At 54.0% G+C, this 16,614-nt stretch overlaps 2 protein-coding genes across 2 annotated transcripts in view; both read left to right on the top strand.

The window, feature by feature from the left end:
* The first annotated feature begins 1,096 nt into the window (after positions 1-1,096).
* The window catches only part of LOC123345647 (C-type lectin domain family 2 member D-like), a 175,630-nt gene continuing 160,112 nt past the window's right edge, over positions 1,097-16,614 (top strand). Inside the window, exon 1 of the mRNA XM_044982643.1 lies at positions 1,097-1,177. Within this exon, the coding sequence (XP_044838578.1) occupies positions 1,141-1,177 (37 nt within the window). The 5' untranslated portion in view covers positions 1,097-1,140. The remainder of the gene's footprint in view (positions 1,178-16,614) is intronic.
* Positions 6,437-16,605, top strand: LOC123345623 (C-type lectin domain family 2 member D-like). Its single transcript, XM_044982614.1, has 5 exons — positions 6,437-6,874; positions 9,524-9,658; positions 11,757-11,941; positions 14,240-14,343; positions 16,272-16,605. The coding sequence occupies exons 1-5, from the start codon at positions 6,739-6,741 to the stop codon at positions 16,399-16,401; spliced, it is 690 nt and encodes a 229-aa protein (XP_044838549.1). The 5' UTR covers positions 6,437-6,738; the 3' UTR covers positions 16,402-16,605.

The following is a 16,614-nucleotide window of genomic DNA, read 5'->3' as shown; positions in this document are numbered from 1 at the left end:
GGGCTTGGTCCTTTGGGATCGGGAGAACCTTTTTTCTTTTACTGGGGTATTGGTTTCCATAATCATTTGTCCCCATAACGAGTAGCACTGGTGGTGATACTGGGAGACTGGAGTGTCTAAGGGAATTGCCTGTGTGACTTGTGGTTAGCCAGTGGGGTGAGACCAAAGTCCTTTCTGTTTGGCTGGTTTGGTTTGCCTTGGTGTGCAAAGGAACCTCAGCCTTGGGCTGTAACTGCCCTGTTCTGAGCAATTTGTCCTGAATTGACACTCTCAGTTGGGTCCCACCAAAGGGCATCATTGTTGCACCCCTTGCTCTTGTGTTACAAGACAGGGAGAACAAAGGGAAAGTGATAACTACCCCTTTAAGGGACAGGCAGGAGGCTACATCTGCCTCTGATGTAATCAAGGCAGGCCCGTCCCATTAAGCATACTGCTGCCAATCAAGAGAAATTGAGGAGTGCACCCACAGTACCACACCAGGCCACAAGGGGGCGTGCAGGGACTGTTCACAGCTTTATCACCAGAAGCTCCCAGTCTGCCTTCTGTCCCATCTGTTATTGCCTAGACTGTTTATCCTGTCCCCTCTCAGTCACCTCCATCTATGGTGAACAATCCCAGGCTTTTCAAACTCTTGTCATGGATTTTCCAGGCCCCGGGTCATCCTCCATCCTCCTCTGAATTCTGCAGGGTCCTTTCTGGGGATTAATTGAGCTAATTAACCACAGTGGTGGTTTGGGGGGCGATGTTCTCCTTTGCAGTCTGAATGGGAGTTCGAGTTAATATTTGTGTCCAGAGCTGAGACAGAGCCATTTAAGATGGCAAAATAAATATCTGGTGTGTGTCAGATCAGAGCCTGATGGCAAAGAATTCTAATTTGAGTCAGGATAGCTCAGTGGTTTGAGCATTGGCCTGCTAAACCCGGGGTTGTGAGTTCAATCCCTGAGGGGGCCATTTAGGAACTGGAATTTAAAAAAATAATTAGCAGGGGGTTGGACTAGATGATCTCCTGAGATCCCTTCCAACCCTGATATTCTATGATTTACAGGTTTTGATCTTCCAGATCATCCAGCTAATTCCTGCTCCAGGAAACCTGCAGTATGGGATCATCCAGCTGCCCTCAGAGCCATAATCGTGGTTACAATGGTCGTCATCATCGCTCTAGTAGCAGCTTTGATAGGTAAGTTCCCAACCCCTGATGATTCAGTCTCTGGGTGTGGAGCTTTCTTCCTTCACGGCTCACAGTTCCACCTCATCTCGCCCCGGCCTCTCTGCTTTAGCAGTCAGGTCAGACAGGAGTGTCTCTAGGCTCTTTCATGGCCCCCCACCCCCCTCCATTGTCGTCCCTGAGAGTATCACAGACACTAACGGATTTCTCCTCACACCCCTGTGAGGCAGGGACGTGTCCTTGTCCTTGTTTTGTGGCGGGGGAGCCAAGGCACCGGGGCTGGTTCCACAAATGGCATTAAAGAGTCGAAGTTCCCGTTTCAGGCACCCTGTGATCTGCCAACCGGGGGGCCCCTGAGCTCACCTGGGGACGACACTTTTGCTGTAGAAGTTCCCTCAGCGCTTCATGTTCTGCTTCTGGGCGTGTGCTGCTGCTTGGCCTTGGCACCCAGAGGCCTGTCGTACCCGTGGGGCAGGATCTGGCAGGTTTGCTTAGGCTGCCGGCCTCTGTGAAACAGGTGGGGGACAAGGAGACCCCCCCACCCTTAACACTGCCCCAGTGGTAGGGCCCTTCCCTGGGATGTGAGACTCCAGTTCCAGTCCCCTCTGTCTGAGGGGAGACAGGATCTGAATAGGGGTTGCCCACCCCCCCGGAGTGCCCAGCCACTGAGCTGTGGGACAGTCTGATTGGGGGGGGTCCTCAATATTTCCTGCTGATGTTGTTCCACTTTGATTTAAGTTAATAATTAAATATTAATTGGGCCAGAGAGTTAGAATCCCTCTGATCTAGTGAGTAGGACGCCCACTTGAGCCGTGGGACCCCCCGTTCTCCAATCCCTGCTCACCACGGAGAGGGGACTGAAGCAGGGTCTCACGTCGGGGTGAGAGCCCTGCCAGTGGGTTAAAGGTGATCAGGGAGGTCGTCTTCTCTCCCCACCCTCCCTCCAGCCAGTTTCACTGGATTTAGGTGCCTGCTGCACTCGCTCTCCTAAGAAGTGACTTAGGTACCTGACTCTAGGGCCGGGGGGTCCCCGCTGCAGGTTGTTAGCAGGGCTGGGCCTCTCCCTGCAGCCAGGGCTGAGGGGGCTAAACTCTGAGAGGGGCAGGGCGTAGGGCACAGGCCTTGTCACTGTGTCCTATTGGCTGGCTTGGGCAGCCCCTGTCTAGCAAGCTGGCTGTTGTGGAGCCCGTTCTTAGGCACTGCTTCCCCCCCCCATTCACTGCGTGGGGCGCCCGGGCACCCAACTCAGGCCCTGTGGGTCCCGTTGTTGTTCCAGGGGTTTCCTAGGCTAGTAAAAGTTCAGGGTTGTGATGCTGAACCTCAAACGCCTCCGTCCCTTTGTGGATCCGGCCTCAGGGACTTGCCCTGGGTCAGGCAGGGAGTCTGGCAGAGCTTGGAATTGAATCCAGATCTCCTGAGCCCCAGTCGTCCAGGGCAGCATACACAAGACAGTCGCTCTTTTCCCGATTCCAGCCCCCTCTGTTGCCCCCTTTTACACTCGGGGACTCTCTCTTCACACCCATTTGGATGGATGGACTGACATGGATCCAGTGTCCGATCTTCACTGAGCAGCGTAACTTGTCTGCAGCTCACGGCTCTGAGGTGCCTGGCCTGGCCTCATCTTCCAGCCTCCCTTCCCCACAGTTGTCCCCAGAGCAGGGCTGGCAGGGGCTACAGCATCGCTGGGACGAGCTTTATTCAGCTGTGGGGAGGTGCTGTGGGGGGAAGCCCCCATCACTGCAGTGGTGTTGCTGAGCATTTAACCCCCGGGTCAGGGATCTCCAAAGGGAAGGCTCCTCAGGGATGTTAAACTTGGCCAGTTGGTGCACACGTGATGTGCGACAGGCTATTTCCATTCAGTGTGAGTCTCATTCTAATGTGGAGCAAGGGGTGGGGCTGTGGGGTTATCAATGGGGTGCTGGAGGATTTAGCAGCTGGATGAGGGGTCTGGGTGCTGCTTGCTGGGGTTATTATGTTGTACTTAAAGTCCTGCACAGGATCTTTTCAGGGGGAATAAGGCAAAACACCACATTTATTAGTAATATATGTATTAATTAACACTGTCTAATATGCATATGATATATTAGACTCATATACCCAAGCCCACTCCGTCATAATGTTGTTACCAACTAGCTGCTCCCCTGAACTGCACTGGCCAGGTGAGTTAGATGGGGGAGGGGTGGAGCTGGGCTTCTGCTGATCCAGATCGATGCTCCCATGTTAACAAGACGAGACCCGGGGTCCTCTGTGAGACACCTCACGTTTATAGCAGCTTCCCTCTCATGCAAATCTGTACCAGATTCGAAATCTGAATCTGTGTCCGTTGGTCCTTTATGCTGCTTCCCGCAGGGTGTTGTCCCAATGCTGCAAAGAGGGTGATTTCAAAAGAAGGTGCTGGCTTCTCACCCCGGAGGCCATCAGTATGTCTGCTTGTCTTTAATGAGCCCACTTGACAGGTTTTATTGTCCTTGGGTCTGGCTTCCATCCCCTCTGCAAGGGTTGCAGCTGTCTGGAGGTGGTGCCCTCCACGCCTTCCTCATTCACACCTTGTTCTTTCAACAGGGCAATTGATTAAGGGAGTTGGGGGAACCTTATTCTACTCCTAGAAAAAAGACATTTGTTCTGCTTAACTAGCGTTAGGGGTTATAACATTATACCAAGGCTTAACACAAAGTTTTTACATGAGGCTTTGATACAAAGTCTCCATATCAAAGGACTTGATACAAAGTTGTATGAAAATAGCTGAATACACAGTTATATGAAGAGGCACAATGTAAAGTCATATGAATATTATCAGATTTATCTACAATTAGAAGATGCTCTCACTGCCCCCACGTTCCCCTCCAGTGTAGTCACACGTTGCAGGCTGCGTTCCTGGGGATCTGATGCTTTGATACACGAGATGGGTGAGGAGGGAAACCCGCTCAGAGAGGCTGTGGGATCTGATGGCCCCTCGTCTTCAAGATGCCCTTGTCTGGGGCCCAGCAGGTCTGGCAGCTTCTCTGCTGCCGCCTGCTGGTGTTTTGGGGGCTCTGAACTTCTAAAATTGTGCCTCTGCCTATTGTGCCTGCTCCCATGAGATCAGTCACAGAAATGACCCGCTCGGTGTTCACCCTGCGCTGCCTCCTGGACTGAGCTGCCCAGCTCTGTAGATGTGGCTGTGGAAGGTTGAGCACATGACACTGCCCTTAGCCCTGTACGAGAATCCATGTGCTGGGCAGCAGGAGCGTGGGACCTGCTGGGGGGGCGGGGGGAGGGAGAGTATCCGTGCAGGAACTGTGGCCCCTCCCCCACTCCTTTCCCCCCAGGGCCGGTGGAGTGTCTGGGGCTCCCCACAGCAGCCCAGGTTCCCTGGGTGGCTCTTACCACACCCCGGCTCTGGCTTCTGGTTTCCACTGCTGCTTATGGTGGCCTTCGGGCAGGGACCCCCCAATTCTTCCCCACCCGCTGCACGGCTTGGCCCCTGCAGTGCTGCCCCCCCCTCCACGGCGCTCCCTCCTCTCTGCCCCCCCCTCGCTGCCAGGGCCGAGCCCCCTCCCTGCAGGGGCAATTGTCCCCCAGTCTCTGCCCCCCTTGCAGGGTCTCCCCCGGTCCCTCTGCTAGGGCAGAGCCCGCCTCCCTGCCCCTCCCTCTGCTGGGTCTGTCCCCCCCCCCCCCGCCCCCCAGTCCCTGCCAGGGCAGAGCCCGGCTCCCTGCCCCTCCCTCTGCTGGGTCTCTCCCTCCCCCCGCGCCCCAGTCCCTGCCTGGGCAGAGCCCTCTTCCTGTGCTGAGGTTGGGTTGGCTGGGGGGCCTGGGGTGCAGAAAAGGGAAAGGACACGTCATTTTGTTTACTTTGGGGGAGGCGGGGAACGCCAGAGCAATTCTTCACTCCTGCTTTGCAGCCAATCAGAGCGCACTCCGGCGTCAGGTGGAGGCCGGGAGAGCCCCTGTAAACATCCCCTGGGGCAGGCAGAAGGGATCAGTGCAGAGGGCTGGGGGTGAGGGCTCGGAAGGTACCCGCAGTGCTGGCCCCAGTGCAGAAGAGAGTCAGGGATGCAGGGCTGGGCCCTGGCGGGGCGCCTGATTGCAGGGGCCCTTAAGTCCCGAGATATGACCCCATCAAGGGAGAAGAGCCAGAGACTCCACTAGGGACTGGGCCACTGCAATTGATGTTGCGTAGGAGGCGCCTAGATATTGGTGTCCGTCAGCCTAAGGCCGAGGGACAGATCGCTGGGCAGGGCTGGGTGTAGAGGGGAAGCGGGTGGGGTTGGATGTGGGGCATTGAGAGGAAGGAGCCAGTTGTGGAGGAGAAGCAGCAGCTGGACACAAACCCTGCAGGCCGGATGCCAACTGGCCCCTCCCTCCCGCAGCGCGCTGGCGAGGCCAGGCTGGGGTGTGTGTGTGGAGGGACTCTACCTGCTGGAGGCCAATGGGAGCAGCTAAATCAGGCCCAGGCGCCCAATCAGCCATGCCGCACTCTGTGTGAGGAGGAGGGAGGAAAAATCCCGGACTCCCCCCCAACCACTTGGCGCCCTAGGCGACCGCTTAGTTTTCCTAGTGGTTGCACCCGCCCTGCTTGCGGTGTTTACACTTAACTGCATCCTTTTCTCCTGTTTTGGTTTTTGAAAAACTTTCGAATACTTCCTTGTGTTCTGAACCATGTTCTGAGACAGATTTTCATTTTCTTCCCATTTTAGTGTGTCAGGTCTTTAAACTGTTGTCTGTTAACAGCTTGAAACGTGTACACGATGGGCCTGAGATTCATACATTCAGATGCGCACACACTTCAGCGCTTGCATGCATGCCTGTTTGTCTGTTGTGTGTATCTTGTTGACTAATACGTGACCTTACTTCAACGGGCTGCTTTGCATATACAGTGGAGTCACATTATACGCGCATTTAACTTATGCAAATTCAACTATACGTGATCGGCAAAAAAAAAGAAAAATGATGATTCCGCCCACCATTCCACTCAGTGAGCGTATGCCCCGGAGTGAGCGTGAGATGGGAGATGTGAATCTGCTGTTTCCCCAGTTCGTCTCAGTTCCCGCGTGCCTCTCATAGTGTGAACATCTCGCCGCGCTGCATATCAGTGGTGGGTGTAGCTATAGGTCTGACTCATCTGTATAGCACTTTGGGCTGAGGGGATGGGATTTGATTATCACAGCACCCACTGACAATTTAAAAAACGAGCAGATGTTTTTCTAAACGATCCGCCCTAGGAAATGTGTGGACGTTCTATGGCCTGTGTTGTACAGATCACAATGGTCCTTTCTGGTCTCAGAGTCTATGAATCTTTTACAGCATGGATTCCCACTCATCCAGAAAAACTACCAAAGAAGATGGAGGCAGAACTGAGAATCTGCTGCTGATCAGAACCGACTTTGTTTTGAGGCCGTGTGTACCCACACTTGAACCGCTTCAGCTGAACTGGTGCAAGCGCGTGTGTGGACACTCTTATTTCAGTTTAGCTTAAACCTCTTCCTAGAGGACTTGGAGCTAAATCACAATCAGTCTGGTTAAAATGGGAACACACGCACACGCTTTTCACTGGCTGATCATCGCGCCTTTAAACTAAACTGGTGCACAACTGAATGTACATGGATCCTGAATCGCAGAGAGTTGTAGCCAGTGAGATTGAGCTGCTCAGAGTCCAGCATGCCCCCCAGGGACTCCAAGAGAGAGGCGAGACGGAGGAGCACTTTAACTGCAGTGGAGGTGTGGAGAGAGGTAATTGGAGCCTCCGTGCAAGGGGCTTGGATGGGCAGAGAGAACGAGACTGACTCAGATGGGGCTGCATTTTCAGTGGCAGCTGCAATTTGTCCGACCTCCTGTGTGCATGAGCAGCAGGAAGCTGATCACCCCAAGGGGCTCCTATGGCCCAGGGACCCAGCTTGCTCCCGCTGCTGGTACTTTGTGTTCCTGGTTGAACCCAAGTGGCCTGGTAGTGGATTCAGAGACAATTCACCCGTCTGAAATGCTGGCCCAGGTCTCCATTCATTTTTCCTCTTCCCTTCTCTTTCTCTCTCCTTATCCAAAGGCCAGGCTTTGAAACAGGAGAGCAGTAGGCAGGCTCAGCTGTGTGCATGTACCCAGGGCCCTGATCTGTGTGAGTAACAAGCAGGTGTCAGGGGACAGCAGGTAACTCATGTGGGCGCACGCCCCACCAGTGCATTCACCTTTCTCTGCCAGTGCTGCTGGCATAGGGTGACCAGACAGCAAGTGTGGAAAATTGGGACAGAAACCCCTTGTTTCTCAGAGTCAGTGGCTGCAGTCTGGGCTGAAGCTGCCTTCAGACAGCATGGTCACCATGCAGACTTTGCATGAGCTTCCCTTAAGGGAGGGGTGTCACCGGGCCTCTGTGGGTCACAAATTCAGGATAAACTGCTGATGAATAGGGCAGACACACCCCAGACTGGTGGTTAGTCTATCATTAGATATACCAAGCCAGGAATAAAAGTAAACTTCTGTCTCACCTCACCGGCTAACAAGAAGTCAGAAAAGCAGTTTCCTTAGTCATTCCAGTTCTTATATTACCGAACTTAATGATGTGTGGTTATTTAAAACCAGTTTAATCAAACAAAGGGTTCTTCTGCTCTCAAAAGATCATTCACAGATCCAGGTCAATACATAGCTCAGATCTTACCCAATCCATGCTGTTGCCAATCCTTTAGTATCTAATATCTAAAGGTTTATTTATAAGAGAAGAGAAGGAGAAAGATAAAGTGGTTAAGGAAATCGAATGCATACGCTCAGTGCAAAGTTCTTGGATCAGGTTTGTAGCAGTGATTAAATGAACTGCAAGTTTGCAAAAGTCTCCCTGGAAATGACCCAAACAGGTTGGGGGTCATCAGTCCCGTTTAGAGCTTCCTTGTTAAAAATCCAGACCAGAGAAATGTAGCAGGAAATGAAGACAAACTGGAGATATTTCCAAGGTCTTTTATCTCTTCTCCCGTGTGGATGGAATGTCACTGTCCCAAAACAAAGCCCCAGCACAGTGTGTGGAAAAGTACAGGCACAAGATGGAGGCCACGGTCACATGAACAAGTCACATGCTCACGCATGCTTTGCTGACTCTCAGGAGCAGCCATTGCCCAAATTCTGTCTAAAGCGGCCCCAGGAAGGCTCACGGGTGGGGGACAAGTTTCTTCTATGATGCAGTGGAAAAGTTAAGTTTTCTTCAGGGCCGGCTTCAGGGCAATTCAGCCGATTCCCAGGAATCGGGCCCTGCGCCCCTAAGAGGGCCCCGCAATGTCTCAAAGGAGCTGCCGCCGAAGTCCCGCCACTGTCTTTGGCAGCAGCTCAATTGCTGCTGCGGAGGAAGGTCCCTCCGCCGAAATGCCACCGAAGACACCGGCAGCCGATTGAGCTGCTGCCAAAGTCCCAGCAGTGTCGGCGGCAGCAGCTCAATCATTGCTGCTGTCTTCGGCGGCATTTTGGCAGAGGGGCCTTCCTCTGAGGCAGCGATTGAGCTGCCGCCGCCGCCACTGCTGGGACTTCAGTAGCAGCTCCTTCGAATCAGGCCCCGTGGTGCCTAAAGCTGGCCCTGGTTTTCTTTAACGGGCCACCAACTTGAATAGCTTATTCACAATGTGTTGACCAGACAGGATGTAAATAAACTACCTTGTAGGAGTTTCTTCAGGAGCAAACCCATTTGAAATATTGGTACATAAGTCAATATTCATAACTTCAGATACAAAGATGATACATGTTCATGCACAGGATAATTATGTTGAGCAAATCCTAACTTTTCCATTGACACCTGCCATGACGTATGTTGTACAAGGCTTGTTGCAATTATCTAACAGTGGCAATATCAGTGATATCAATGGTACATTTCAATCATACACCATTGACACCAAAGAGACTTTGCATGAGCTTCCCGTAGGGGGAGGGGAAGGAGTTGAGGGTCCAGTCACAGGCTGTGGGGTGGGGGTGGATGCAGCTGGAGTTGGCAGGCTCAGTGGCTGGGTGTGGAGGGGGAAGTCTGATTCCTTCAGGCAGAGGGCAAAGGCTGAGCATGGGGCAGAGTAAAGGTGAGCGTGAGACATGTTCCCATCCCTCACCCCTCTGGGCAACTGTGAGCCAAGAGCCAGTCTGGGCAGCGTCTCTGAGAGAGTCTGTGGGAGGAGCAAGGGGAGAGATTAAATAAGTATTGGTGTTGGGCCATCCTGGTTGGGTGAACGTGGGGTCATTTGGGACTGGGCGAGTTTATCAGTGTGTTTAGCCTCTGACTGGGGCTGCAGTTAGTGTCTGTACCCAGAGGGGGAAGGGCAGCACCCTGGGAATCACAGTAGATACTTGCTCCACAGCGGTTCAGGCACGGATACCGTTAATGAGTCTGCTCCCCAGCAGCACTCATGGCTTTGTCACTTTCAGGCCCTGGGTCTAACCACACACTCAGGGAATGTGCTTCCCGTCAAGTCCTAGTCCCAGCTGCCGTCCTAGCTGCAGCCGCAGTTTTTATGTTGATCGCCCTCATCACTATCGCTGCTCTAGCAGAACTTTTAAGAGGTAAGTGCATGGCCCAGCCAGTCTCTGCTCCCCCTGGAGCTGTCGCAGCCACAGAATCTCTCCTCCGTGTCGAAAGGAGTTTGTCTAAAGGCCTATGCAGCCCCGTCACCTTAGTAGCTGGAGATCTGTGAGGCACAGAGCGCTTGTTATCTCTTGTTTTCTGCATGAGGAAACTGCGGCCCAGAGATATCAAGTGGGGGCATTTTCAAGGTGCTAAATCTTCCTACACCTCAGAGCTTCCCAGCTCCCCATACACATATTGCGTGTCTAGGGTAAAGTGCACGTGGAACTGTAGGATCAGCATCGCTAAAAGGGCACATTATTGACAGACCTTATTGTTGACTTCTATACCTGCCATCTCACCGTTGCTAAGCAGCACGTCCCGTCTGCAGCACTGAGCTGCTCTGCCGTTATTGGGCTGGCCTTTCTGCAGCCCCTTTTCAGGGCCGGTGGGTGCTCCTGTGTCACTGACTCAGGCCGTATCATTCAGTATCAAAACCCACCTTGAGGCTGAGTGGTTCAACCCACAGACGAAGGAAATCGGAAGAGAAGGTCCCCCAGAGACACCAACTGGCCCAGTCGGTGCCGTTTGAGGGCTGCTGTTTCTACTGTTCCGGGCGCACTGTACCTTATGGTCGCTATTGCCGAGCAGTTCAGCTACATTCACCTCTTGGACCAGATCCTCTGCACCACTTAGGACTAACTCAAGAATTCCCTCTCCTCTGGTGGGTTCCAAGACAAGCTGCTGCAAGAAGCACCTGGGTTTGTTCCCTGTTGTGAGTCTAATCCCATCTTCATCTCAAGGCATCTCCAAAGCAAAGAGCCTGGGAAGGGGAGCCAGGCAGCTGGGGCAGCAGGACGTCCCTGGCTTAGCAGACCCAGCATCCCATGTAATTATATTGAACTCTGTCTGGTGTCGATATTGGTCTGTGCCGATCATCAGGTATCGTTCCCCCTACCTACGATGACCAGACGTCCTGTGTTTAAGGGGACAGTCCCGTATTTAAGCCCTCCTGCAGGTCCCCTGACTTTTTCTTAAAAATGGGGAAATTGTCCCAAATTTTCTGTCTCCTTCCCATCAGTACTGGCGGGTCCTGCTCTGGCCGGATCCCTGCTCACCAGCTCCCACCCGTGAGCAGTGAGGGCTTTGAGGGCTGCTGTTTATATAGTTCCAGGTGCACTGTACGTTATGGTTGCTGTTGCCGAGCAGTTCAGGCGCCCACCCACCAGCGGGGAGTGGGGGGCAATGGCCAGTGATGGGAGTGGTGGTGGGGTGAAGATGCCAGTGCACGGGGCTGTCAGCTCCCCCTGCTGGTCCATCAGCACAACCCCTGCTGTGTGCCGGCTCTCAGCCAGCAGGGCCCTGCTCCCCCCCCCCCCCCCGCCATCCTGTTTCCAGCCAGCCAGCGCTGGCTGCGAGCTGCGGTGGCTGGTGAGTGCGGTGTCCAGGTAAGTTACATGTCGCCCCGGCTGCCCACCCATCAGCCCTTTACACGCTCCCCCTCTCCCTGCTTTGCCCCTTTACCCTCCCTAGCCCAGCTGCTCCTCCATATCCCCCCTCCCCCAGCAGGGCCCGTCCCTCTCCCAGCGCTGTGCAGAGAAGCAGCCCCTGGTCGGAGTGCTCAGCACATGGGCAGCCTGGCCGGCAGGCTCCTTCCTTCCCCCACAGGGGCTCAGTCAAGGTGATGTTAATTTAAATGATTGCACTGCCTAGTTCTGATCGATTGCCACTGAACTCGCTTAACTATGAGTAATTTTACCAGCTGTCCTGTACTGAGCGTAGGGAAATATGGTCGCCCTACCCCTACCTGCCTGCTCCACGCCTTCACGGTGACTCCGGTGCTGCTGCACTCTGCTCTGGGTTGCTCGTCAGCTGCACTTCCTGTGATTGTGACCCCCCAGAGACTGAACCAGTAAAGAAGATGTGGGGGGAGGCAGTCGTCCATTTCTTGTTCCAAGTAGTCTCGTTCCTCCCTTGGCACAGCTACCGGGGTTTAAGCTTGGATCTGAAGCGATTCTCTTCCCTCATTCACTCAGCTACAGAATCAGGCTGAGGGGAACAGTGTCTCTGACCCTGTGTTACTTGTCTCACTTTCAGTGGAAAAATCCAAACCTCTGGCTGCTCCGGGCCCCCCTGCTGGGCCCTGCTGCCCGGACGGCTGGATCGGGTACCGAGGGAAATGCTACTATTTCTCAGAGACTGACGGGAACTGGACCTACAGCCAGAGCCAGTGCTCTGCACTCAACGCCTCCCTGGCTGCGATCGACAGTGAGCAGGAAAAGGTGAGAGAGCGGCAGACGCTTTATCCCAGCAGACTGGGCTTGGCAGGGCTGGAAACGGGCTGGGCTCAGCCCCAGAGGTCCAGAAATTGACCTGTTGCCTCTCATGCTAGGAAAGCTGAGTGTGTTTCTGGTGGCCGAATCCCAGCCCTGGCTAGAGCTGGGTTTGCAGTCAGGGATCACGCCCAGCCCACCCTCCTCTTTCCCAGAGCCCCACAGGGGAGGATCCCCCTCTGTAAGGCTGGGCCAGCCCGGTCAGCTCCTGACCAATGGGCTGCCTGTTGAGAAAAAAGTTACCTACCTCTCGTAACTCTTGTTCTTCAAGATGTGTTGCTTATGTCAATTCCAAGTAGGTGCGTGCGCTGCGTGCTCGGGTGTCGGAAGGTTTTTCCCCTAGTGGTACCTGTCGCATCAGCTGTGGAGCCCCCTGGAGTGGTGCTTTCATGGCAGTCTATAAAGGTTCCTTCTTGCCCGATACTTCGACAGAGAGGAGGTGGGTGGGTCTTGGATTGGACGTGAGCAACATCTCAAAGAACAACAATTACGAAAGGTAGGTAACTGTGTTTTTTCTTCTTAAAAACCTCCAGGGCCTCTGCCAATCTGCCCTGGAGGAAAATTCCTTCCCGACCCCAAATATGGCGATCAGTTAAACCCTGAGCATGTGCACAAGACTCACCAGCCAGCACCCAGGAAAGAATTCTCTGTAGTAACTCAGATCCCACCCCAGCACCCCTGTTCATTGGGTGAGCACTGGTCCTTGTGTTATGTGAAGGGGTAAATAACACTTCCTTCTTCACTTTCTCCACACCAATCACGACAGGAAGTCAGACTAGATGATCATAAGGTTCCTTCTGACCTTAAAGTCTATGAGTCTATGAGTGCTTGCTCATGTCGCTTCCAAGTCGGTGACTCCCAAGCATCTCCTAAGAGGAGGGGTCAGAGTTCACCAAGTCGCAGACTGCAGCACTGCCCTGCCGAATGCTGCGTTGTCTCTAGCCAGCTGAGTCATGGCATAATGCGATGTAAAGGTGTGGATTGACGACCACGTCGCTACCCTGCAGATGTCCTGAATGGGGACCTGCACCAGGAATGCTGCCGAGGAGGCCTGTGCGCTGTTAAAGCTGGGGCAGGTATCTTTGCTGGGTGGTAGCGCGCTCTGCTACAGGCTGTGATCCATGACGAGATCCTTTGGGACCACACCGGGAGTCCCCTCATCTGCTCAGCAATTGCAATGAAGAGCTGTGTCGAATTTCAAAATGGCTCCGTCCTTTCCATGTAAAAAGCTAAGTTTTCGACTATTTACAGGTACAACAAAAAAAGTCCACTAGGGGATCGTTTGCCATGGCAAGAGAAGAGCTGCTCCAGTGACAGTCACTGGCGGTAAGAAGGAACTGAGGAGGTGGCGGGTTGGCAGGGACCTACATACACCGCCGGGAAGGCATGATTCCAGGGGGCTCCACAGCCGACCCGACGGGTACCGCTAGGGGAAAAACCTTCCGACGACTGTGCACACACACCTACTTGGAGTTGACATGAGCAAGCACTTGAAGGACCTGCCTGTCCAGCACACCACAGCCAGTGACCCCATGGGTGCCAGGGGAAACACTCTTGGGCTGTGCAGGGAGTGAGTTCTGCCCTTCTGCAAAGCAGTTCCTGCCTGTCTGGCTGGGGGGGTGGGGGAGGGGGCACTATGTGCAGCGCTGCTGGGAAGGAGCCTGGCAAGGAGGGCAGAGGTCCCAGCAAAACCCATGAGCTGCCCCGTCCCAGATGGGAGTGGAGAAGGATGGGGCAGGTCTGTCCATGTAACATGGATGTGGAGATGGAGACAGATGGGGGTAAAATGGCCTCTGAGCAGCCCCAAGCTCCTGCACGTGTCCCCAGGCTCCCAGCTGAGCAGGCCCCAGTCTGATGGGACGTCCAACAAACCGAGATTCTCAGCCAGCGATTGGTTCACCGACTGAAGCTGCTGTCAGAGGAGGGAGCTTCCAGCTTCTCTCCTGATGGCCCTTCCCTTGCCAGCTCTGACCCCTTCCAAACGTAGAGCGGGGCTGGTGGAGGGGAGAACTGCTGCTGTCACTGAGTCCTGTCTTCATGACCCACAGCTGGTTGGTTAAATTGCGACTTGTTCTCAGCCTCCCTGTGGCACGGGCTGGGCTGGTGTCATCGGACCTGGGGCTCTCAGCTGGCAAACTACAGGTGGCCCAACCAGAACTTCTGACTGGGTACCACACAGAGCCACAGGGGCAGGTGAGCACCAGAGCCAGGGGCTTAAACGTAATCTGCCTTGTCTTTATTTTTCAGGATTTCCTGCTGCGCTATAAGGGCTTCCTCGACCGTTGGATCGGCCTCCAGAGGGAGCCAGACCAGCCCTGGAGATGGCCCAATGGCACCGAATTCGACAACCGGTGAGTCCCTTTCCCTCGAGTAACATTCTCCGTGTTAGATCACGAGTGTATGCCATGCTGCCAAAAGATGAAGAATATATTTAACCAAGGTTGTTTGGGGATGTGGGAATGTGTCTGGGCTCTTCTTGGTATTTGGTTTTCATGGACCAAAACCAATATTCCACCAGCAGTTGCGGCCCCTGCGCAGTGTTATCATAATTTATAGTAACGTAGCACCTCAGTGTCCTAGACCAGGGCCCCATTGTGCCAGGTGCTGTACGATCACAGAACAGAAAGATGGTCCCTGCCCCACGGGGTTTACAATACACCACAGTTCTGGGCACAAGGGAGGGTGCTGGAGGAGACACTAACTGAGCTCCCCCTTCCCCATTGGGCTGTCCGGGTGGAAGTTAGACTCCCTACGCCCGCTCTGAGGAGTGGTGTGCGGAGAAGAACAGGGTCCTTCACTGTTGGGGTAATTTGAGGCTGTAGGGAGACATCTCATTTCACTACTAACAGTCTGTCCTGACAGCCCATCGGGTTTGAAACAGGGCCGCGGCCTCTCTGACAGTTCCCCAGCTGCCCGGGGAGGATCGTATCAAACTCTTCTCCGCAGAGAGCTGCTGCTGCTCGCTGCCTTGTGAGAGGCCTGTGTATTCTCTCCCCTCCGCACCGAATGGGCCTGGAGAGAAGGCTGGGGCTAGGGGAGCGCGTCAGGCAAAGCTGAGTAGTGGGCAAGTCGTGCCTAATATCTACCAGCACAGAGACTCTTCCGGAAGCCCCAGCTGTCGTCTTTCAGCCCCACCCCCTTTCTCCTCTCCCTGCCCTGCAGTAGCCACTACAGTAACTCCTCACTGAACGTTGTAGTTCTGTTCCTGAAAAATACAATTCTAAGCGAAACGATGTTAAGCAAATCCAATTTCCCCATAAGAATTAATGTAAATGGGGGGTTAAGTTCCAGGGAATTTTTTTTCCACTAGACAAGACTATATTATATACACACACACACACACACACACACACAGAGTATAAGTTTTAAACAAACAATTTAATACTGGTACACAGTGATGATGATTGTGAAGCTTGGTTGAGGTGTAGGAGTCAGAGGGTGGGATATTTCCCAGGGATGCCTTACTGCTAAATGATGAACTAGCACTCGGCTGAGCCCTCAAGGGTTAACTCTCACACTCTACAAGGCAGCAGGAATGGAGGGAGAGGAGACAGCATCGCAGGCAGAGACAGAGACATGCACCTTGTGTGTGTGTGAGAGAGAGAGAGAGAGAGATGCGCATTGCCCCTTTAAGTACACTGCCTTGTTAATTAGATCAGCTTGCTGAGACCACAGCTGCTGCCAGCAAACTCCCTTGGTCCTGAGCCCTGTCGTGTGTCTCCCCTGCTCTATGGAAGATGGAGTAAGCGGGGTGCAGGAGCAGGGGGGAGGGAGACACCCTGACATTAGCCCCTCCCCCCGCACAGCAAGCAGGAGTCTCGGGGAGCCAGCTCCAAGGCAGAGGGCAGGAGCAGCACATGGCAATGGGGGGAGGGACAGCTGCAATTGCCAGCCTGCTGGGCAGCTGCTGCAGAGGGAACTTAGGGGAGCAGGGAGCTGATGGGGGGGCTGCCGGCCCACCCTGGTTCCAAGCCCCCGCCAGCTAGCTCCACCGGGCTGCTCTTCCTGCAAGCAGTGGGCAAAGCAGGCGGTTGCCAAACGACATTAGAAGGGAGCATTGCACAACTTTAAATGAGCGCGTTCCCTGATTGATCAGCAATGTAACAACGAAACAGTGTTAACTGGGACAACTTTAAGTGAGGAGTTACTGTACTTGTTGCCTACATCTGCCAGGGAAGAGTCTGAAATGGGGCCGATGCCTCTGGGTGCCGCCCTGTCCATGAGTGATGGGCAATGCCCCGCCCCTCCCTGACTCCCACCCCTGGTGTCTCTGTTGCAGGTTTCCAATAAGAGGAGGTGGTGACTGTGTTTTTCTGATTGATGAGGACTGGTTCGGCAGCTCGCGGTGCAGAACATGGAGACGCTGGATCTGCAGCAAACCCGATGCCCGTACAATGGGGAAGGGATGAGCTGTGGAGTCAAAACTTTGAGACTCTTAGGAACTAGGCTTGGAAAAGCTGTATTGGGGAGACACCTTCTGTTGTCAGAGTGTACCAGTATGGTGCTCTGCTCTCTCCAATGTTGATATCACTCGGCTGCGTGCGTGTGTTCCCTCTGTGTGCTGTCCCAGCTCTGCAGATAGCTGACACAGCAGACCCGACGAGAACCCCCACTAACCACAG

The sequence above is a fragment of the Mauremys mutica genome, chromosome 12, assembly GCF_020497125.1.
Source record: "Mauremys mutica isolate MM-2020 ecotype Southern chromosome 12, ASM2049712v1, whole genome shotgun sequence".
Taxonomy (NCBI): Eukaryota; Metazoa; Chordata; order Testudines; family Geoemydidae; genus Mauremys; species Mauremys mutica.
Note: the sequence above shows the minus strand (reverse complement) of the source record. Positions and strands in the feature narration are given on the sequence as shown.

Bases quoted from the DNA above. Each gene is read 5' to 3' on its own strand.
- LOC123345623 (XM_044982614.1), top strand. From the start codon at position 6,739: ATGTACATGGATCCTGAATCGCAGAGAGTTGTAGCCAGTGAGATTGAG. The intron at 9,659-11,756 runs GTAAGTGCATGG...TCTCACTTTCAG, and splicing joins TCTAGCAGAACTTTTAAGAG to TGGAAAAATCCAAACCTCTG. The intron at 11,942-14,239 runs GTGAGAGAGCGG...TTTATTTTTCAG, and splicing joins TCGACAGTGAGCAGGAAAAG to GATTTCCTGCTGCGCTATAA.